The sequence below is a fragment of the Parasteatoda tepidariorum genome, chromosome 5 (assembly GCF_982258835.1).
Source record: "Parasteatoda tepidariorum strain Cologne lab strain chromosome 5, Ptep-v5.0, whole genome shotgun sequence".
Classification (NCBI taxonomy): domain Eukaryota; kingdom Metazoa; phylum Arthropoda; class Arachnida; order Araneae; family Theridiidae; genus Parasteatoda; species Parasteatoda tepidariorum.
The window spans coordinates 6,456,368-6,481,715 of NC_141759.1; the positions used below are offsets into that span (position 1 = coordinate 6,456,368).

The following is a 25,348-nucleotide window of genomic DNA, read 5'->3' on the forward strand; positions in this document are numbered from 1 at the left end:
GTAATTTATGAACCATTACTAATAATTTGGATCACCATTACTAATGGATATTTGTCATTTATGAAATATTATTAATAAAATATCAATCATTTGTTATTACTGGATATCGGTCATTTATAAACCATAATTTGGATAATTTTTTCCACTTGTGAGTGCAACAGGACATGGATAATTCAAAAATAAAATAAAATGAAAACATTGTATTATATGAGCGCGAATTTTTCAAAGTTATGTGTTTGTAACAGGATAAATTGAAGATTAAAATATGTACAATAAAAAAAAAAATATATGCCAATTAAGTTAATACCAATCATTGCAAAATTCATTAAAAATCCGTCTTTTTTCACAGGTTTCAACTATATTGTTCCTCCTAAAAACTACTAAAAAATTTTTTTAAATTTAATACAGTTAACATTTTTATTTAATATTTTTTTAAATTTTATAAGTATAATTGGTCAATTTCTTATATTTCGCTCATAGATGTTAGGTAATTATTTTTATGAATTTAAAGTATTTTAATTATTTTTCATACAAGTTATACACACAATATTTTTCTGATGATGCTTTATAACAAAGAAGTATACCTAGGCATTTATCCGCTTTAGGACTATAAGCATATCCTTCAGTACATTGGCATACTTTTTTTCCAAGTACGAAATCACATCTCTCCCATTCAGTTTTTAAATCATCACCGCAACTGCATTCTGAAAATATAAGATAAAAAAATCATCAGCTCTACAGGAGAGGGGAATAGTGTGGACATGGGCTAGTATAGAAAAACGGTTGACTTCTGTTATTTATAATTCAAAATTTCTCTGCAAAAATTTTGCAAAGTAGAAAAACTGTATTACGCTTTTATAAATCAAGCTACTAGATAACATGGATCAGGTACATACATCAAATTAAAAGATAACGTGTATCAGTTACATATATAAAGTTAAGTTATAACATGTATCAGATGCATATATCAAGTTACAAGATAACATGTATCAGTTGTGTGTATCAAATTACAAGATAACATGTCTTACGTGTTAGCGAGAGCTTAATTTGAGCAATGATACGTAGGAAACAGATATCAACTAAAAATATTTATTTGATGTAAATAGGAATAAAATGGAAATTACGAATGAATGATACGAGCGTCTGAACGACGCGGTGTTTGTAAACAGACTGATCAGATGAGTCTCGGCGATGGCGTTGCCAGATCTTAGTGTCTGAAAGTTACAGTTACATATTCTCACATTAGGTGCATATATCAAGAAGATAACATGTATCAGCTGCATACATCAAGTTACAAAGTAACACGTAACAGTTGCATACATTAATTTGCATCAAATGCATATATCAGTTGCGTATATCAATTTACATCCAATAAATATATTAGTTATTAGACAAAGAACTACAATGTTAAGCACCATATTAAAAAATTAAAGAATCTTACGGTATAAAAGTTCTTTTTTATTTTTTGATTTAATAGCGACTTCAGACGTTTTTGGTAATAGGAGTTATTGTGTATGTTGTATGCTTATTGCAGATTTTATAATCATTTTCGTTTAGCCTTTCTTTAATGAATCGACAACACGAGCCCAGTGTTGTCTCATACTGTTGAGGCAAGCTTGGATGTGTTAACATTACTAGGGTCCCTCAGATTCCTAGAAATATTTATGGCTGTTTGTAAATTCATGCTTGCAAGAATTTTCTTGATGATTAGTGCTTGAAGGGATGCCACGGCGACAGAAAATGTAAGAAGTCGTAAAAATTCAATTCATTTTTATTTTTTTAAACTATTTAACTGTTCAATCGTAACTATCACAATTGTAAATTATTCCTGTATAAAGCGAAAAATTTTTTTTTATTTTTTTTCAATAGGATACTGAAAGGAATATGCTAGAAAAAAAAATTTAAATTTTAATCTCGTTTAATAGGTTTTTACTTTTTAATAGTTGCCAACTTTATACAGCTATAACCACCCGTAGTATCCCTGCGACTATAAGTATTTCATAATTATTTTTTTAGGAGTAAAAAGAAAGAAACTGGTATTTAAACGATTTTTTTAATAGTCTTATTAAAAGACGGGATTTACTTAGCACTAACTAATTTGCATGCTAATGTGCTAACTAATTCGCTAATTTTGGTTATGAAAACATACTCAAAGCTAATGCATATAAGTTATGTTTAAATTAAAGTGGAAGCAAAACTATTTCCGTGACATTAGTTTGACCTCTTCGAAGCGGGATGCATGTAACTAACCTTTAAAACCACAGAATCTGAAAAAAGATTTTGAGTGCGTTGATTGGATTTCGCGGCAACGTGATCTGTGATGTATTTCATTTTGCTATACTTGCTATTTTAAGCACAGAGTGATTTTATACTAAAGCTGCTCTTTCAAACTTGAAAGGTCAGTTTTTTAGTCTGAGAAACTGCCTTCTTTATTTATAAATGAAATAGAAATTATTACCTTTAAAAGCGATGTTCGAAATTTTGAAAATTGCAGCAAGTGGGTAAAAGAATTTGGGGAACAGACAAATACAAAATGAATTTCCAGAACTTCGAAACCTCACGGATAAAGATTTTTTGTTGAAAAGAAATAGTTTTAGTTATTAAACGAAATTCTGTATTTAATTTTCATTGGAAACGCGTTATTTGTTACATTTATAACTATCACATGCATGAATTCTTATGAAGCTAATATCAATTTAATTTATTGAATAACTTTGAAGTCTGAGTTTAAATGCCTTGCTAAATTCTTATATTTACTATGAAATGAAAACTAAATTGTTTTAAATTGACATTTATCGAATTGAAATAATATTTTATTTATTTAGTGTGGATTACTAAAATTAAATTAATAAGTTTTAAATTTTATATTCTATTTATCGTGACAATTTGTTTTAATAAAGTGAAACTAAGAGATCCGCATTTAATCTACCTACTTATAACTTGCTTTGAATGTTTTCTTGTGTCTGTTAAATGTTTTTAGTACCGAAATACTATTATTTGACATTAAGGAAATCGAGCAAATGTCCTTAAAGATGTTTATTATATTAATTTTTCATGCATAGCTCCCTTCAAAATCAAACTGAATGATTTTGATTTGTTCTCTAAATTAATACAATGAGTGACGGGCGAATAAATTCGCAAAAATGTCCACCCTTTTAATTATAATATATTTCTACTGCATTTGGAATTTCTTTTAATTATTTAATTGCAGGAAATTATTTGTTTGTCACTATAGTGTGCTTATAAAAGTACCGCAGAAAGAACGTAAAAGAAGTGTCTGAAAGCAGCAATATCTATTGGCGATCGAAATGGGCTACAGGTGGCGTAGAGCAGAACTCTCTACCTATGGCAACACTTCGCACGCTTTCAGAGTCACAGGAGAATGAAGTATGTTGGTTTTTGCCGGGATAGCCTGGTCGGTAGGGCGCTGGGCCCATATCCAAGAGGTCGTGGGTTCGATCCTCGCCGGCCGAAGACTCCCCGTGTAGTAAATGGTGACTGATGCACGTTAAATCTGTTGAGTCTCAAAGTCCTCCATGTTCCCACAACAAATCAATACATCTGGGGTTACTGATCCAGGAGTTTCCTTGTCTTCTGGATTGGTTCAAAATTACAAGGCTACGGAGTTGAACGTTAGTAGTCGTAAACCCATGAAATTGGGTCGGCTGTTCAACGACGGTTATAAAAGTATGTTGGTTTCTGTCTTGATTTTTAAATAGATTAAAAACTTTTTAAACTAGAATACTATTTGGAAATGAAAATTACTTTTGAACATAATTCTAAAAGAAAGCGTTTAAGAACTTTTAAAAAAGTGTTTTTGTAAATTAAATACGATAAATAAAGAAGGGGGAAATGTAGTACATTCCTATACTACTAAGAAGAGAAGGAAAGGGAAGGGTCAAGATACAGAACCAGTCATGGTACCTCCCCAGATAGCGTATTCGAGTGTTGCGATCGCAATAAAAGCAAAGCTGGACAAAAATGAAATATCAGCAGAACAAATTACGGAGAAACAATTAAGGGGGGGTGGGAGCTCCAAAAAGACTTAACAGAAGGCGTTGTCAAGAAATCCAATCAGCGCACTCAAAATCTATCTTCATATTCTGATTGTAAAGGTTGGTTACGGCATTGTCGCGTCATTCTTCTGACAAACAGGGTAGGAAAGATAAAACTTTTAGAGTATTTCTTGTTGTCTATGCAGTTTATAAGAGGTCATTATGATAATAAAAGTTCGATTAATTTAATTCACCATTACACAGTTGAAACTAAAAATTTTAGTTACTTTTTGAACAGTGGTTTTAATTCCTATGTTAATTCTGCGCCTCTACACATCACTTTTCATTCTTTATAATGTATATGATTATGTTGTGATTTTATGTTTCTCTGTCATTCCTTATTTTTACGTCATCAAGGCACACTTTTATACATTTTCTACTGTCATCATATCAGATGAATCGGTCAGGGCTTCCGAGATACGCGATCTATTGTCCAAAAAAATAGTTATTACATTAAAAACTGAAGTTATAATTACAGTGATAGCAAAAATAAGCCTGTTAAATTGGCTATTTAAGCTTCCCGTTTTTTTCCATCCTGATTTTGATTCTGTACGAATGCATTAAGGACTTGCCCGTCTAGAACAGGTTAACCCTTTGCTTTTTCGGCCGGTACAATAAGTGAACCAGAATGGCTTCATCAGGCTGAGAGGATGTCATCAGAGAATGAACAATTTCCAGACCTATGCTTTCGTGGAAAATCTAAATACTGAAAAGAAAGACTTACTTTTACAGGATTTATCGTCGCTGTCGTACGTCTGTTGAGCAGCTTTGCACTGGCAGTAAGCTCTTTGGGTACGGCTATCATATTGGCAGGTGACGTCATCACCACAAAGCTTGTTTTCACATTCATAGATGGTCTCACAGTATGGTCCACCCGTGCCTGTCAAACACACGCAGATGTCCTGCAAGCAACGTGCTCCGTTTGCGCATGCGTGTTTGTCATCGCACATAGCTGAAAATCAAGGTGTAAATTTGGCAATATTAGCCTGTTAACAATGTAGGAAAAGTTGTTTTCTAAAAATCAGAATAAATACAGAAGTGCAAAATTTTCCCCACAAATTTAAAATGGTAAAAAAAGGATTTAATTTAAGATTTAGAAAATAATTTGGACATTTAGATGTTTTATAAGACACCGAGACATTTTAATAATTTAAAGATCTTTAGGGTACGATGTAATATTTTGAAGTACTTGTGAAATTTCTTGAAAAACGTTTGATTTTTGGAGAGTTATTTTTCTATCATTTTTAATAATGTGGACTCTCAGAATGACAGGTCAAATAAATATAACATAATCTATAATTAATTACAATCTGATTATCTAATTTTATTGTGTTATTTGATTTTCATAATAATTATTTAGAACTTCCAGGTTACAGGTCAAATAAATATAACATAATCTATAATTTATAATAACCTGTAATTATAATCTGTAATTAAGATCTAGTTTGACTGTGTAATTTGATTTTCATAAAGATTATGATTGCTGTAAAAAATAAAAAACGATGAGTAGTTTATCTATGACCTGCCAACATACACTATAAAAATTAACGTAAGCAACAAGAAATTCAAAATTGAGGTGTCTGCTCCTAAAATGGTAGCAAATAATTTACACCACAGTGGTGTAAAGTATTCATAACATTCAGCATATTTTCATAGATAAAGATAATAATTGTTGATAGACGACCTTTTCTAAAGTAACGAAGTAGATAAATTGTTATTATTGTAATATTGTCTCTTTACATGCAAACGAAATTGTATATCCAAGCAGGTAAAGCATGATTCGAAAATTCTGAAATCTATAATTATTAATACTTTTACGTAAAATAATCTTATAAAAACCAAAAAGAGGTGAGTACCATATCTATGACCTTTTAACATACAAAATGAAAATCAACGTAAGCAACAAGAAATTCAAAATTGAGGTGTCAACACCTAAAATGGTAGCAAATACTTTGCACCACAGTTGCCTGGTAAAGCAGCATAAATAAGTCTTGGTTCATGGTGTTTCACAACATTAAGAAACCTGGATTATTCCATGCGTGATGCCGAAACACTGAAAATGTTAGACACTATTTCGTGTAAAGTAGCTAACGCCATTTTCAGTAAAGCTGAAAGTATCACTGAATCTTTAAGAGTATCTTTCAGTAGTACTGAATGATGTGACACACATAAAATTTATTTTTACGATACAATGTAAAGTAAGAATTATTCGTTTATGATACTTGGATATTTAAAATAATATCAGTTTATTATTAAAATCTACACAGCATCCCGAGTAGCAAAATAACTTGGCCCTCATTGGACTAATATTCACGAATCTTGGCTTAATAAGGATTCAAAGTTCGTTATTTTTCCGATAGTGGTCCTATATAGAATTGTCCTATTCACTTGATATTTTACAGCCACTTGACAATCCATATCGGCCCTAAATAGAGTTGTCGGGTTCTCCCGATATTTTATAGTCATTATTCGGCCAACATAAGCCCTATATTGGTTGTATATAGACCAATAGTGGCCCAGTATGGGACCAATATTAAAAAATCTAGACATCCCAATTTTGGTCTCTCGAAGTATGTTCATATAGGACCGATAACAAGCCAATTTTGAGCCCAACTAGGGTCAAGGCAACGGGATGGAGAGAATAATGAGATAAATTCGAAAAAAGCTCAACAAAACAGAAGCGAATAAAAATTAAATATAATAAAAATATTTAAAGCAATTGTCAGATTTATGTAAATCTTCGTATGAGAACATAATTGAGGTGGAAAATGTTAAAAAAGGGTAACACTTTTACGAAAATATGTTTTTAGTTGTTTTTGGAATATCAATCACCGATTATCATATACAGGTTAATTTTTTAGACTGCCCAAAGAAGAGAATCCAACAGCTAGGAAATATTTAAAACAATCTTTCCACAACTGACACATTTTTTTCCTCGAAAGTGCAGATTTGTAACAAACCCCTTTTTAACATTGACCGCTTCAATTGTCTTCATTATGCAAGTAAACACCTGCATGATTTCTATGACAATTAACTTCTGTTTCGGTGGAATGTTCAGCAGCATGCGAGACATCAATAATTCGCTTTCATGTGATCGATTAATCGATCGTTGTCATCTGACGGTTCCAAAAGGTACGCCAAAACATGTGAAAAAAACGTAGCAACAAAAGCGAGACAGTTGCTAAAAAAAATTGCGATCGCTGAAAGGCGATCACAGTAGGTTACCCATTGGCAAAATGGTTGTTGTCTAATTTAGAATGAGTACTGATTTTTTTTTATCTCCTCTATTTGTGATATTTACCTGAATTAGTATTGAGAACGATCCAGTTTAACTGTAGGTTAGAATTTTTGATTCTTAATTAAAAGAATAAAAATATCGTTCAAATGATGAAATCTCTTATTCTCAATTCAAGAGGAATTTATGGGATCTTTCTGGTCCCATATCTCAAAAATAAACTCACCAACTTAATGCATAGCAAAATTAAAAGTGAAAAAAAGAATTCTAAAAAAATTATCAAACAGCAGCAATCGCCATAGCAGCGCATGCAATGACGAAGCATGCGCACTGTTTACTATAACTCTTGAAGACAGCTGAAAAGTGTGATGACGTCCAAATAAGGAGCAATCACCCTCAAACCCTAAACAACACCCATTTGGCCAATGGACAATAATTTAAAAGAGCAAATGCATCCAATATTGATGTGAGCTTTCTGAATCACATAGTACATTTATCATCCTCTTTGTTTTTGTAAATATATGGCTCATCACCATGTTGTATAAAAATATGATTCCCAATTAAAATGTTACATAAAAACACAGATTCGATGGAGAAAATAAGTAAATTACTTACGTGTACAGATACTATAATTTCCTGCTTTAAATCCAGGTTCACATGTACAAACTTTCTTACCATCTTTAAATTTGCAGTCTTTTGAATGACTGCCACAATCACATTCTGAAATTTTAACGAGTACCTTAAATATTCATTTATGAATGAACATTCAACTATAAGGGACTATAAAAGATCGTTGTATACAAGAACATTATCTTAGATCATATGTAAGCAAATACAAAAAATGATAATAACAATGATTTCTATCCGTAAGTTAAGCTAAATCAGAGGATTCCAGAAACAGACGCCATCGATAATAAAAGGAATTTTTACTATTTATCACAACATCTGACGTATGCAGTTCTCTCGAAAAATATTTCTTTGTAGTGGCAACATTTCCATGTCCGAATCATAGCTCTATAGTTAAAAAAAAATAAGACTGAGGGAAAAAAATTATTGCATTTATAACAAAACTTGATCTTACCTAATCCGAGGATTTCAAAATTGTAATGAGTTTTATTCCGAAAACTACAGATTTTCTTTGTTTTTAAAATTGTATTTTTAGTTAAATTTATTTCTTCGTCTGATTGTACAAGTTTATAAAGAACGTAAAGGATTGTATAGATACATGTACGCTTGTGCATATACGTATAATGGGTATAAAACATAACACTTAAGCTGAAAAACATATGACCTTAACATATTGCGTCATAAACGGTAATGAAACGCCCACTTCTTACAATACTCTCTGCAGCAGAGAAATGACCATTTTGCCAACTTCAGTAATTAATAGGTTTAATCGAATTCACACGCATTGTACATTTAATTAATTAATTAATTTCATTACATTATTATTAAGTTTAGATGGCAATACATTTTTAGGCTTCTTCTTTAATTCATATCAATTAATAATCTGAATTTGATGCAAAAGAACTTTATTCAGCGAATATTTTTTTAAAAATGTTCTTCCGAGACGTGGTGCTCAGGAGGTAGAGCGGTCGACTTCCAATGAAGTGAACCGGATTCGAATCCCAGCAATAGCTGGTCGATATGCACCCAGCTCGCACCGACTACAGTGCTGACGCAAAATATCGTCAGTGGTAGACAGATCATGGGCTAGGTTAGAGTTCCCTTGCCATCAGGTTAACCGTGGGATGTTTTCGTTGTTTTTCTCTCCATGTAACGCAAATGCGGGTTAGTCCTCCAAGAAGATATATTTCTCCTAATACTTGATCCAGGAATTTCATTGTCTTCTGGATTGTGTTCAAAATTACAAGTCTATAGAGTTGAACATTAGTACAAAACATTGGGGCGGCTGTTCAATAACGGTTATAATAAAATATATATTCTTCCTAAAGCTAAGTGTGGATGAAGGACTAAGTTTCCTGCAAAATGCTTCTCTGCCAAGTATTTCGATTTCTTCACTTTAGACTCCATGTTCTTCCATCCGTTCACATTAGACTCTACGTCTACTCCGCTCCTTCGCGTGTCTAGAACAACTTATTTAAATGAAAGAAATAAAATTATATAGTTTTGTAATGTTGGTCCCAACTATAAATTATTTTTTTTCGATGTTTACAATCAAAACCATTGGACGGAGAAAAGTGTGCTCACATTTAAAATATAAATTGTGTTATCAGTTTTGCTTATTTTGAGAGAATGCATATCTAATTAAAATATCTAGTTTAGATATTTGATTTACATATTCTACCTATTCTTAAATTACATTTTATATAATGACTTATCTCAAAACATGAAATAAAAAGGAAAATGCATTACTTTCACAGATGCCATTCAGTTCGTTATACCCTGGATTACAAAAACATTCTTTAACACCGTTTTTGAAAACACAACCTTTAGATCCTTTACCACATTTGCAATCTGTAAAGAGATGGATAAATTACATAAGTGGAAGTGAATCCTGTAAAAAATTGGAATATTACCTAATTAAAAACTTTGTTTAAAAATATATGAATTAAAAATAACTGTTGACAAGTTTCAAGCACTCAATATATATATATATATATATATATATATATATATATATATATATATATATATATATATACGTTCGAAATGAAGATAAAACAAAGAAAAATTATAGACATATAAAAAAAGGGAGGAAAATAATAAGCAAACAAATAACAAACAACAGTTTAAAAAAAAAGGATGAAATTTTATTTAAAAAAATCGGAAAAAAAAGATATAATCTTTTCATCAGCCCACGCGATTATATTCGCAAAAGAGAGTGCTTTCTGATATTGTATCAATAAAGCCAAAGCAAAATATATTAATACAATAGTTTAATATATTTTGTTTTTAGTTTAATAGTTTTTGTTTTTCTTAACTTTCTTCGTGTTTTCTTGTATTCATATATATATATATATATATATATATAAGTTCAAAATGAAGAATAAAACAAAGAAAATTAATAGACATATGAAAAAAAAGGGGGTGGGAAATAATAAGTAAAAAAAAAAACAAACAACAAACAATATTTTATTAAAAATATATATATATATATATATATATATATATATATATATATATATATATATATATATATATATATATATATATATATATATATATATATATATATATATATATATATATATATATCCCACAGATTCAGAAAGTGGGACAGTGAAGAAATTCGATTCAAATGAACTTAATTTAAAATGAGTACTGATTTTCATCAAAATAAATATATTTGATTCTAGAGATGACAGTAAATAAGCGAACGATGTTCTTTCTGATGTTCTGATTAACCTTTCGATTCTTGTCAATCTCATCTCAGAAACTATAAAAAGACTTTTATTTATAAAACATGATTCTTAATGATATTGAAGATAGATTCCTCATTGAGAAACTATAAAAACAGATCAAATAAAACTTCTGCATAAATTCGTATTTGATGAAGAATCTGATCGTTCTAATCGAAAAACGATTAAGAAATTTCAATGGTTTTGATTTCACAATTGAAAGCGAAGAATTTTAAAATATGTTGAAAGATATTGAATAAAATTCACTCTTAGCGAAATAATAACTGTTTCTAACATTCTCAATGTTTCATTCGAAGGTGATAAAACAGAATCATTTTGGCAACTTTGCCTGGGTTTATCGAGGCTCCTGGGTCAACCTGACCCTTAATCCTCCCTCAGAACAAATAAAGGGGTAACATGACACAAAACTAGTATACGCATATCAGTGGTGCAACATTTAAAAGAGAAAAAGGTAAAAATTTACATATTTATATATGTTGTATAACATAAATTATGAATTAGATTTGACAAGATGAAGAGGGGAGAAAAATTGTTTAAACAAAGTTTAAACAAGCAAGAAAAATGTGTAATAAAATTTGAAACAAAATTGAAAAATATTAAAAAAGGTGAGTGATAAAACAGAAATAGCTAAGAATATTTTGACCTTGTTAATGATTTTAAACCAACCAGCAGAGCTTGCGAACGACGCCTAAGAGTCCAGCTCTGAGTCAGACAAAGAAATAAATAATCACGAACGTGAAAACGAAACTTCGAAGCACACTAATTAAAATATGATAAATAAAAAGAATGAAAGTGATTTTTCAATTCAGAGAACAAAAATTTTGATTCTTTTATATGTGATAAAAATAATTCTTGTAGAAATTTTGTAATTCAAAATGTTAGTATAAATAACTATTAGTATAATGCAGAATCGCATGAAAATATTCACTGGATCAAACATTTCGAAAATATTTCAAAACTATTCGATTTGCAAAAAATCATTTTTGTTAAAAGATCTCTTGGTGGTAACGCCTCTTAATTTGTCAGAACTGTACCAGAAATAAATTCGGGCCAAAATTAAAAGAAGCTTTGATGGATGAATTTTCTTTAGAATTTAATTCTGCTAATTTGCACGATCTTTTGAATAGACGTAGAATGAAGGATTCTGAATCCGATTAAGAATAATATTTAAAGATGAAAGAGTTATGTAATTTCGGAAAAATAGATGCTACTGTTTTTATGCATTATGCAATTAAGGGGATTAAAGATAAACATGAAAACAAAATTGTTTTGCATGGCTGCAAAAATTTGTCCGAATTTAAAGAGAAACTTAAAGTTTATTATAATAATAAAAAGTGATTCTACAAAGAGTAAACGAGCTTTCGATAAAATCAAAACAAAACATGACTTTGATAGTAAATATTATTCCTGCGATAGAATAAAAACAAAATATGATGATAACTATAATGTAAGAACAGATACTTCAAATCGGAATAAAAATAAATATGAATATAAGAATGAAATGATAAGGTATAATACTGGTGTTGAAAGTTTTAATAATTAAATTTGTTACAATCGTGGTTACAGAAACCATATTTCGAAATATGGTTTCTGTAACCACGATTGTAACGTATATATAACGATAAGGGTTTATAGTGTTTTAAATGTGAAGAGTTTGGACGCAAAGCTTCTCAATGTCCAAAATTAAATGCAAAAACGGAAGTTGCTACTTTAAATGCTAGTGTTGTGCCAAAATTGTTTAAAATGGTAATAATTGATAACTTAACTGTGAAATCTTTGATTGATACAGGATTTGATTGATACATTGTATTTTAGACCATATTTGTGTAAAGTTATTTGTTAATATGCATTTTTGTTTACTTGGAAGAATTCCTTATTTTCATATTCGAAGACGCCTGATCACTCTCCAGCCAACCAATATATATATATATATATATATATATATATATATATATATATATATATATATATATATATATATATATATATATATATATATATATATAGAGAGAGAGAGAGAGAGAGAGAGAGAGAGATAAACAGTGGCTTGCAGTGGCTATGCATGCAGTACAACGGCACAGAAAAGATTGACGAACATTCTGAAACACACCAGGCATATCGCGAACTTCCCCTGCAGCGGTCGAAAGCTTGACGACAAGTTTTTCTACAGATTCAATGGGAGTCTCATACATAAGAGCCTTCAGCTGTCCCCACAAGAAGAAATCGAGACATGAAAGATCTGGCGAGCATGGTGGCCAAGCTATAGGACCACTTCGTCCAATCCATTGGTTTGGAAAGGTTACGTCCAGATAGTTTCGCACTTCTCGTGCGTAATGAGCTGGTGCTCCATCCTGCTGGAACCACATTACCCGCCGGATGTGTGAAGGAACGTCGTTCAACATGTCTGACAGCACCTGTTGCAGAAACGTGAGGTATTTTTCCCGTCAAGGCGTTCTGGCAGAAGATACGGGCCGAGTGAATGGCCGCCGATTATTCCTGCCCAAACATTGATAGAAAAACGTTGCTGATGCGAAAGTGGATAAGTGGCATGCTGATTGTGGGTGTTAAATGCACCATCACGCGTGACGGTTCAATCATCCGTGAAAAGACCAGTTGCAACAAAATCAGGTTTTACAGCAGTCTTCTGCAGAAACTAGCGGGCAAATTGCACAGGATTAGGATAATCCTTTCGAGTTAGCCCCTGAACTCGTTGAACATGATAAGTGCACAAACGTTCATCCGTCAGTACTAACCATGCTGTGGATTGCGATACCTGTAATTGTCTAGCCACCGCTCGTGTACTTGTACTCAGCTGATCAGCCACCATATCCAGAATAGTTTCTTCCACAATTATATCCCTTCTTGCTCGACCTGCATCCGACCGGGCTGAAAGAAAGGATCCTTTCTCACACAACTGTTGGTGCAAGCGTTGAAATGTTTTACGGTTGGGCAACAGCCTGTTGGTAGAAATCCTTCTCTGTACAACAGTTGAGCCTCTTAGCTATAATCAATCCTAACGAATCATCTCAAAACTTAAAATAAAAAGGAAAATGAATTACTTTCACAGATGCCATTCAGTACGTTGTACCCTGGGTTACAAAAACATTCTTTAACACCGTCTTTGTAATTGCAACCTTTAGATCCTTTACCACATTTGCAATCTGTAAAGAGATGGATAAATTACATTAGTGATTTAAAAATAATAAAACGAAAAGTTATCAACGACAAATTATATATATATATATATATATATATATATATATATATATATATATATATATATATATATATATATGTTGATGCGAACTAAGTTTTTAATCAGGTAATATCTTTCCATTTTAGTTTCTTGGGATTAATTACTGAAAAAAAATTTCTGTAACTGAGTTAAAGCAGCCAAATATTCAAAAACAGCTTCGTATTGACTTTAATTACACAGGGAAACATTTTTTTTGTTGGATTTATTCAAGTACTTGATCTTACCTAGTTTGGGGTGTGAAGATATAAAATCTGAAAATAATTTTGTTCGATCAGCAACAGATTTTTAATAAAATGGTATTTTTAATAACGTTTATTTTTCTGTCGGAAGTTACGAGTGTATAAATAACGTATAGGTTTATACACACAAACTTGCCTGCCCCGTATAAAATAACACTAAAGGAAAAAAACTCATGATCGTCATATTTCACTTCAAAAAATAAAATACACATTCTTCTTAGCATTCCATAACTTGGTAACATAATTGCTTTCGATTTTGATGAGAGCCAGAGTTATTTTTCTGCTAGGCACCCTGCAGCCAAGATGTAGGGACACATCGTATTCCTTCAAGTGAATTTTAAAAAAAACCTGGTTAGGAATAATATCTCCTTAATTTTATTTTAAGTATCAGCTTTGCTATTTAATTGTTGATTTCCACATTACCTTCACATCTGTCACCAAAGTTGATGGCGTCAGATTCACACCTGCACCTTCTGATGCCTTTCTTAAAGCGACACTCTTTAGATTTAGTTCCACAATCACAGTCTAAAAAGAAATGAAAACAACATATGTTTATATTGTTCGCTTCTTCAACACTACCATAACCGGTCAGAGGACCGATTAAACATTTTTGCATCGAAAATGCACTTATCATCTTATCGTTTTTGCACATTTGACTTCATGACTTTTTCTAGCCATTATATACAGTTGATATTCCAGTATTATTATTTTTTGTACTTAGTTTTTGTTTCAAATAATACTTGTTGTATACCTATTTTTACCACAACCGGTCATTTGACCGGGAGCACAATTAATTGCTTTATAAGGTTATCGGATCAGAAATGACGTTGCAATGCGTGTTCACATATTGTATTCGATTAGTTGCACATTTCTACGAAGACTATTGCGTAGTTAGTTCAGTCAGAATAACTGTGAATTCAAATTTCAAGAAAGTACCTGAAATTTCAGATAGACATTTTTGTATCAGAAAAAGTGTCAAAAACTAAATGTTTTGGTAAGTAGCTTATATTTTACTTTGACAGCTTTACTTCATTTCTAACTAACTGTTAGCTTTTACATAGAAAAATGTCGAAACAATCAAGACAGCACAAGTTCTTAGAAGAAATAATATTAATTATAAGAATAATTATAAGAATTATAATTCTTATATATTCTTATAATTATATGAGTAATTATAAGAATTATAATTCTTATATATTCTTATAATTATATGAGTAATTATAAGAATTATAATTCTTATATATTCTTATAATTATATGAGTAATTATAAGAATTATAATTCTTGTAATTGTAAGCATAATTATAAGAATTATTGAAATAATAATAATTAAAAGAAATATCTTTGCGGAAAATGTACAGGGGAAACACCCTGTACATGCAAAAAATGAATTGAGCACTGAATTAAAAATTCTATTCTTTGTGTTTGTAATGCAATAAAAATTGGTAATGTAAAATTTTATTTAATTATAATAAAGTTTTTTTATGTTTATTTCCTTCCTAACATCCATATTTCATACATTCCATCAAGAAACATAAAGTTCAGTCTTTTGACCCGCTATGTTAGAAAAATAGGTATAGATTAAGCGTTGGTTTGCTTTGTGTTAAAGATTCCGACTTGTAAGTACTTCTAGTAAGATATTAAGACAACTCATATTCAAAACTTTTGTGCAGAAAGTTTTGCTGAAAAATGTAATTAAATCTCTTTTATAAAATTTTTTTTTGTCAGAATTTGAAATTCTTGACACGTCGAATCCCTTGGCCAAATGATTTATAAAATTTTGAGTTTTAAAATATAAGACTTTTAAAATTTGGTTATAAGAATTCTTCATGTCTCTTGTACTGAGATCTACAAAGTGGTGTGTTCCCCGAAACGTTAACGCTACGCTATTTAACCTTCAACACTTGTGAGAAAATTTTCCTTACAGACCGCAGTGTGAAGATGTAAGAAATATAGTTAAGCGTTGTAGGTTAACATGAGGCAAACTTTAATAATAAATATATTTTGCATAATATTAGGGGTCCCTCTAACACTATCGTCAGTAGTGTTCGAAATTCACAGCGCGTGAGTGAAAATTTCAATAAAAATAACACTGTTTCGAAAGTGTAGAACATAAATTAAGCGTTACGTAGCTAAGACAAACTGAATTGAAAGCACTCTTTTTACGGATATAATCGTGAGAGCTGATGAAGAGATTATTTCTTTTTTCTTTATTTTGTTTTCCCGGATTTTTAACAATGTTTTTTAAGATACATTATAAATTTTTTTAATTGTTTTTTAAACATAATTTCACTTTAATATTTTTTTTTTCTTCTCTTTCATTAATATTTATTATTTTCCATGTTTTCTCAATATTTGTGAGGTTGGAAAGACATATTATACTTTTGCAATTTTAATCTTTTATAGTAAAATAATACTTAATTTGATTCGGATAATATATAAATACATAAACCCAGTTTATTTTGATTGGGTGCAAAGTTCAAATAATTTGTCTATTTCTATCATGCATACGGTAAATTTCTAACGGTTGTATTAACCTTTTCAGGACGTGCGAGTCATAAATGTATTCGTACGGAATCAGAATAGAAAAAAATAAAAAGCGATAGCTTTAGTTTGGGCATAGTTAATTTGAAAGACTTATTCTTGCTTTCACTTTGAAGCTAACACTATAATTCGAACTAAGTAGTGGTGAATTGAATAAGGCAAACTATTTTTTCCCCGTCCGCAAATAAACTGTTGTAAAAATAGGTTGGCTCTTTTTTAACCTGATTATCGATTCCCTGAGAATGCATATATGACTCACCCGTCTCGAAAAGGTTAAATCTGAGAAAATTTTAAGTTACGCATAGTTTTCAATCAGTCGATTATGATGAAGTACACTGCCTTTATACAGAAGCTTCCGTTTCCTTAATAGTGATGTGCGAAAAACGAACGAATTGATATTTTAATCAACTCTTTTTTTGTGAATCGATTCATCAAGTTCATTTTTTAAAAAGAATCGATTCTTTTTCTTTTTTTGTTGTCAATATATGGTATTCTACACTGTGTAAGCTCATTCAGAGTTCATACTTACCAAACTTTCGCATATGCATTTCCTATAGCATTTCGTTTATACAATTGGGGCATGCTAAAATCCCAACTCAGTCGAATAGACACAGGTCCATTCTCACTCGATGATCATGTGAATGGCAATCTAATTTACTGAAAATATTTACATGTGAAAAACTGGCCAATAAGGTACTCGTAAGTGTGAGATTTTTTGCAGGCGGAAAAATCGCAGCCAATGAGATTGGCCCCAATGTCAATGTTAGCGCACAACTGGTCTCGAGAGGTGATTGATAAAACGGACTCGCTTGAAGAATGAAGGGAATGGAAAATGTTATTAATCCAATACGTACTGCATTCTGATGCAGTGAAAAGTATACATTACTCCCTCTTCTTTTTTACGAAATTAATTAACTCTATTAATAAACAGAAATTTAAAAATGGCAACAACAACTGAAAAGCTGTCTTCTATAGTTTCGGTTCTTCCTTTCAAATAAAAAGAAATTAAAGCTGTAAAGCCCTGTTATTACTTTTCAGCAATTTAGTATTAAAGAGCGAATTTTTTCATATACACGGGTAATTTTCTATTTATAAATTTCAGTAAATGTGAAGCAAAACAGAATTTTATGTTATCGTTTATTCCATGCCAAGAAGCGAGAGCTATAGAAAATGAAACCGTTGCGCTGATTGGGTAATGAAATGAAGTATGAATGCAAACCTCTGATTGGTTGAAAATGAGTTGAATGAGAGAAAAGGAATCGAGAATCGAATGAACGACCCTCTGATTGGTTGAAAATGAGTTCAATGAGAAAAAAAGAGTCGAGAGTCGAATAAAAGAATCAATGAACTGTTTGTCTATCTCTTAGCATTAAAAGAATCATAAGGCCAAATCGATTCTTTTGAACTCTTTCCTATCCCTTAACATTGAAATCGGCTCAAAGAGTTGAATTGAACTTCTAAACGATTCATTTGAGTCGTTTTGCATCTTTTAACATTGATATCGGCTCAAACAGTCGATTTGGACTTTTGACCTTTTGAGTCGCTTTCCTATACTTTAACATTCATTCGATTCATTGAACTGTTTAAACGATTTTTTGAGTTGGTTATTCGATTCATTTGAGCTGTTTTATATCTTTTAACATTAAAAGAACTGTTTTGTGAAACGATTCGATTCTTTTCGGTATTATCTTATTTTCTAAAATCAAAGGGTACCTTCAGAGGGTTGGGGTTATGAAGAGGGGCAAGTAACCAAAAATTTATAAAAAATGGACTTATTTATGAAAAATTGATAATTTTTTTTTTTAAAGAAAAAGTGAAAAAAAAAATATTTATTAATTTTTATATGGTTGAAAAATAGCTTATTGCGGAAAATTTGAATATTTAGAGTAAATATTTTTTTTTTAGTGCTGGGGGGAGGGATATTTATCTATTTTTTTTATGGGCAAATTTATTGAAAATTCAATTCACATCCTTTCACTTTTTCGATTATAAATCTTACAAATCTAGTGATTTTGCTAAACGAAAATGTTTCTTTTTTTCATTGGGGGAGGGATGAGGCAATTTTTAAAGTCTCTTTTGATTGGAGATAAGTAATATGTCATACCACTCCATACGATTGTTTTACCTTTCTGTAGTTTGTCATTTGAAAATAAAGTACGAATTGACAAATGATGAAATATTAAATTTTCATGGCTTCCTAAATAGCTTAAATTTTTTTTTTGTAATAAAAAGAAAGGTGTCTGTACATGTTTTTATCCTTGCGTTTTCGTTGTCTTCGTAAAGCGAAAATGTAATTGGGTGGTGGAGGTACAGGATCTTCCCATCAGCCTTGGAGGAACAGTGAATCGAATTTTTGTATATTTATTTTTTTACTTATTATTTCCCACCCCCTTTTTTTCATATGTCTATTATTTTTCTTTGTTTTATTCATCATTTTGAACTTGGCGCATGGAACGTGACGAATTTATATATATATATATATATATATATATATATATATATATATATATATATATATATATATATATATATATATATATATATATATATATATATATATATATATATATATATATATATATATATATATATATATATATATATATAATATATATATATTTAAGCTTCAAAACGCAATTTAAACTATTTATTTTTTAATTTCTGGTCATACATCTTGAAATTTTTTCATTATAATATGCGAATCCACAGTTTGATTTTTTTACGAATATCGATTATTAATTATTGGTCTTTATATTGACCAATTTTAAAACAAAAAAAAAATTTAATAAAATCGTATTTCTAAACAAATATTAAAAAAATTGCAAATATTTAAATTCTGAAAAAAAAATATTAGTATTGCCTAGATCAGCAGTTCCCAAATGGTGTTCCACGGAACCATAGGGTTCCATTAAGAATTTCAGGGGTTCCTCTAGTTCGTACTTTTTATTGCCGTATTTGACTTCACCACCAAAGTGGAACTTTCTGCTTCTGCATCCTAGAGCCCAAGGTCTAGATTAATGGTTCCCAATTGATGTTCCGGGGAGCCCTATGGTTCCGTGGAAAAGCAACAGCGGTTACACTAGATAGCACTTTTATAGCCATCAAAGTAGAACATTAAACTTCTGCACCCTAGAATACGAGGGTCTGAAAAAGCGGCACCCAAATGGTGTTCCGTGGAACCCTAGGGTTCCGTTAAGAGTTACAGGGGTTCCACGAGTTAGTACTTTTTATAGCCAGTGATGAGTTTCAAAACCTCAGAGTGTATGTAGATACAAATCTATAATTTATTTAACATTTCGGTTGCCTTTATGAAATTAATTCTGAGAAAATACCAATAAAATAGAAATGGCATTTTTTAAAAGAAAATATAATATTTCTAATAACAATATATTGAATAAATTATGAAAAGGGCAGGCATTCATAAAATATTGCATTAGTATTCCTCATCACGCTTTTTCGATCAAAATAATTATCTTCTTTAATAAAGAAATATGTTTCCTAAATAACCATTTTCAACGTTTGTAGCAGTTTTTCTAAATTTTCATTTCGAAGTAAACCATAATTCAGCTTATTTTAACTTATTTATTTTCTATTTAAAACATTAAAAACGAATTCTTAGTTAGACTAAATATAGCACAAGAGCTGGAAATTTAACTTTCGGATATTAATGATGAAACAATGAAAATTTCCTTCTTCTATTTAAATATTTTAAAAATAAAGTTTAATAGGCTATAACGTTACCTTAAAAAACTTTATTTGTGAAGTCGGGTTTTCCGCTGAAAGTAGGGGAATTATCTAGGATTCCGTAGTCGAAAAATATTGGGAACTGTTGACCTAGATTCAAACACTAAAACAGTCTAAACTAATTTGTACGACCTCCTCTAATAACGACTATTTTAAAAAAAAGAATCGATTCATAAAACCGTTCATTTTAGTGAATCGATTCTTTTAAACGAATCTATTGGCACATCACGATTCCTTAATAACAATGCAGGGGCGGAGTATCACCGCCCGCCTGCACTTCTTTAAATATAAATTGTAGTAGGGAATTTCACCTGTGTTAGAGTCTTTGGAGTCAAATTTTCATAATATACTTTTAAAACTTTAATATTATTGGTAGATAAATTTTATCGCTTATCGTGTAAATTAAGATAATGTGACTGACAAATTCGATTTGAAAAATAGTACATTTTATTGTTTGCAACCTATACGCAATACAATTGATTCATATACACAATTTATTTTGATTGCGTGAAAAGTTTAAATATGCTTCTCTCTTGTAAAGGTTTAATTGGTTTCTGTTTCATTGAAGCTGAGAATATTCAAGTTACGCCTACTTTTCTAACCGTAGATTTGCAATTACTATAAGCAGAACTGTTTTATAGCGTTCAGGCTTCAAAAATAATATAGTATAACTTTCATTATTTTTATGTATGTTAATCCATTTAGATGTAATTCTGTGGTTTAACATCATTTAAATTAAACTTAAAATCCAAGATATAAATGGGACGCATCAGTGGCATTGTTTTGGGGAGGGTTTTGAGGAAAAAGACCCTCATCGAAATTATATATATTACTTGATTAATTAACTATTGTACGGAACTCAGGATGCAAATATAAGAAAGATTTCATTCTTCAGTGTTTTGTAGTTTAAACGTTTATTTTATTTTATTACCGCCGTTGAATTGTCGACCCAATTTTATGGGTTTACGACTACTAAAGTTCAACTCCGTAGCCGTGTAATTTTGAACCCAATCCAGAAGACGAGGGAAATCCTGGATCGAGTATTAGGGGAAAGTTTGCCATCGTGGAGGACTTTTTTGATGGAACTAACACGCATTTGCGTTACATGGAGAGGGAGACCACGAGAACCTCCCACGGTTAGCCTGACGGCAAGGGGACTCTAACCCATGATCCGTCTACAACTGAGGATATTTTACGTCAGCACTGTGGTAGGTGCAAGCCGGATGCGGAATTCGTATCGACTGGGATACGAACCCTGTTCGCCTCATTGGAAGGCGAACGCTCTATCCACCACGGGCCCTGAGCCATCGCGGCTCAGTTTAAATGTTTAGAATATATTAGAGGGAGACAGGACCGGGATAGCCTGGTTGGCAGGACACTGGACTCACGTTCGTGAGAACGAGAGTTCGCATCCAGCCGGCCAAAAACTCCCCTGTGTTGTAAATGGCGACTGGTGCAGATTGAATCAGTCTGGTCAAAAGTCCTCCATGTTCTCATAACAATCCGCGATTAAAATTATCTACTAAAATTTTTTTTCCTTGTTAATTTATATAATTTTTCCATGCGCAAATCCATTTTGGGCAAATCCGTGGGTAAAATTATTTACTAAACATTTCTTTATTAACTTATACAATTTTTCCATGTGTAAATCCATTTCGGGCAAATCCGTGTTAAAATTATCTACTAAAAATTTTTTTTCTTTGTTAATTCACATAATTTATCCATGTGCAAATCCATTTCGGGAAAATCCGTGGCTAAAATTATGTGCAAACTAGGCAATTCATGTTTCTCTTTTCTATTTTTTTCTCAAATAAATATTTATTTTCTCTAATTATTTATGGTCAACTTCTTTAAATTATCCAGTATAAAATTACCCTGCGTACATCCATTTCGGCCCCTTCCTTGTTAACTACCAAATCAAAAGCACTTCAGCAATGCAGTAAGAACGGCACTTTAAAACTAAACTCCTCCAGTTACGCTCAATTTGCGCTTTTGTTTTCATATTTTGCAATCTGGCAGTCTTGTATTTTTTTCGAAAATATTTTTTTCATCATTCTTGAAAAATTTCCCGTTTATGTAAGTACATTTGAGTTCGCTACTCGCTATATAGGTTTTGTTTTATTCTGTTATTTCTTTTTTTTTATTTTCTGTTTTTACGTGTTATTTTTACTTATTGAGTTCTATTTTATCTGTTGTAATTTTTGTAAAAATTTTTTTGAGTGCTCCTTACACTATTGCATTAATTGCTTTGGCTATATTGATACAATAGCAGAAAGCACTCTGTTTTGCGGATATAATCGTGTGGGCTGATGAAAAGATTATATCTTTTATTTTCCGGATTTTTAAAAAAAATTTAACCCCTTTATTTCCAGTTTGTTATTTTTTTATTATTATTTTTCTTTCCCCCCTTTTTTTCATATGTCTGTAATTTTCCTTTGTTTTATCTTCATTTTGAACTTATATATAATGCAGAGATGCCAACTGCTCCAGACACGCCAAAATACTTAAAAAAAAACGGTAAATAACTACAAGGTAAATTTTGCAAATACTTGACTATTTCTGCTTGATTATTATAAGGCATAGCATGGCGTAAGTTCCATAAAGAGGTAAATAATATAAGCCTACGAATTATTTTGAAATGGTGGTGGATAAAAATCTACTAAATTGAATTTATTAAACCAAGAATCACAATTGATAAACTACCACTTTAAAATATATATTTGCTGTCCGGAGCAAGTTGGCATCTCTGTATTATGTATAAAAGTTTATTTCACGAGTAACTTGAAAATAACAGTACAAGTATGGTCCCTTCCCCTATAAATTTTATCTGACAACGCCATTGCAATGCACACTTTTTAATACAATATGTTTGACATAGAAGTTGAAAGTGGACAAATAGTTTCTACTATAAAAATTACACTGATATAAAGGAAAATTAACTGAAATGAACTTTTGGCTGAATATGTTCTAACCCTTCACAAAACTGTAATAATAAGAAAAATTGTGTAATTATAAAGTTCAATTATTAATAATTGACAGTGCCTTCAGAATATTTCATGCATAGAATTTTTTAATAACGTCTAATCGTTATCTATCTATATATGTAATAAAATAAAGAATTTTTTTCGCGAGTGCGTGTGTGTGCGTACAAATACAAAAGATTGGTCATCACGAAACAACATGGGCATGGGGGAAGGTGTCGTAACTTAGGTACTACACATATGTTTATTAAATCATTTTGTTTTACCTTTGCAACTTTTACTGACTTCATCGAACTTTTGGCCACTTTTTGTACATTCGCAATACGCATGTCCTCCAATTCCAATGTTGTAGAAATATTTACAGGCTACGTTATCTCCTGTTCCACAATCAACAATTTTGTTGAAACAGTCGTCGATAACTTCACAATTTTGACCACTGGTCCCTTCTACGCAGTGGCAAGACCGTTTGTCTTCAGTGTCTGTGTAATTACATTGTTCCCATGATTGGCAACGATCAGCGCATGCGCCATGAATGGTGCTGCACTCTTCGTTATTATTGCATTCAGCTGGAAGTTAAAAACAAAAATTAATAGATGATTGTGAATGATAATGATAAAAAACTAGATGATGATGAATTAGATAATGATGAACGATAATGTTGATGAATGATGATAATGTGAACGAAAGGGTATTTTCTTTCTAGCAAGGATTTTAAAAATCAATTGAAGACCATAGTGGAAAAAGGTTTTTATAATATTTTTGAAAAAAAGATTTTTGTTGAAACTCTCCTTAAAACCATCAATCGATTCCTCTTGAAAATGTCGCTGTGGTCAAAATTTTGATATTTGAAGGTTGGAGCTTTTATTTAACACGTTCACGCCGGGGTGACCCACCAGTGTGTCACGCAAGATCGTCTCATCGGGCGAAGCACCGGAGAAAAAACTGGTAAAAAATAAATTTCATTTTTTAGTTTTTTTCCGGTAATAATAAAAATCTATAACTACCAATTGTTTTTAACGGATGCAATTTTTATATTGAATTGCTTTATCACCGTGATAAATTTCCTTAAAGTTAATTGTTATTGTTGAGAATAGATTAACTCCTCCCGAATATTATCTAATATTGAAATAGTTCTTCTACCAGAATTTTCCCTTTTCCGTCCCGCTTTCAGGCGCAACACCCGGCGTGAACGTGTTAAATGCTGCAAATTTTAATGATTAGTCGATATGACTAGATAGAACATAAATAATTTAACTTTCGAATAAAAATGAAATAATATTTGTTTAAAAGGAACATTTGTGTGATGGATAATTTTCCCTCACATAAGACGGGATCATCTCGGATCTAACACGAACTTAGAAAGAAGACTTCAAGTTCAGGATAGATATACTTCTTGCTACTTTCAGACAAAATATATACAGTAGAATATCGAACGTCGATTCACCAGATTGTTCAATTATCCGGATTGTTCAAGGATTGATTCGTGTTTTTTACACCTTATTCTTGTTGTTCTTCTTCTTCAAAAAAAAAATAAATAAAAATATTTATGTATATATATATATACATATATATATATATATATTATACACAAATTAACATGAAAAACATGAATAAAATAAAAAACTAAATTGTAGAGAAACAAGAATGGTAAAAGCAAATAGTCGTTATCAAGACACATCTATTGCTATAAATGCGATATTTCTGAATAAAGAATAATTATCCTAAGATAAAAATTATTCTTTATATGTGTCGATATCGCAAAAAACCTTATGTTGTAAAAAATCATGAAATAAAAGAAAAATGTAAAAAGAAATCAAACTTACCGGCGTGAATTAAAACGCTGTTTAGGTTTAAAAGTACAATAATAAAACAGTTAACAAAAATCGCGACGATGTAAAATATTGGAAGTTGTG

The 25,348-nt window shown here is 30.9% G+C and overlaps 1 protein-coding gene across 1 annotated transcript in view; it reads right to left on the reverse strand.

Moving 5' to 3' along the window:
* LOC122272717 (uncharacterized) overlaps positions 1 to 24,001 on the reverse strand; it is a gene marked incomplete at its 5' end in the record, with an annotated part of 57,555 nt that extends 33,554 nt beyond the window's left edge. The window contains 7 exon segments of the mRNA XM_087163278.1: positions 585 to 704; positions 4,780 to 5,007; positions 7,906 to 8,010; positions 9,667 to 9,768; positions 13,733 to 13,834; positions 14,592 to 14,693; positions 23,702 to 24,001. Coding sequence (XP_087019404.1) covers positions 585 to 704; positions 4,780 to 5,007; positions 7,906 to 8,010; positions 9,667 to 9,768; positions 13,733 to 13,834; positions 14,592 to 14,693; positions 23,702 to 24,001 — 1,059 coding nt within the window.
* Between the last annotated feature and the right edge of the window lie 1,347 nt (positions 24,002 to 25,348).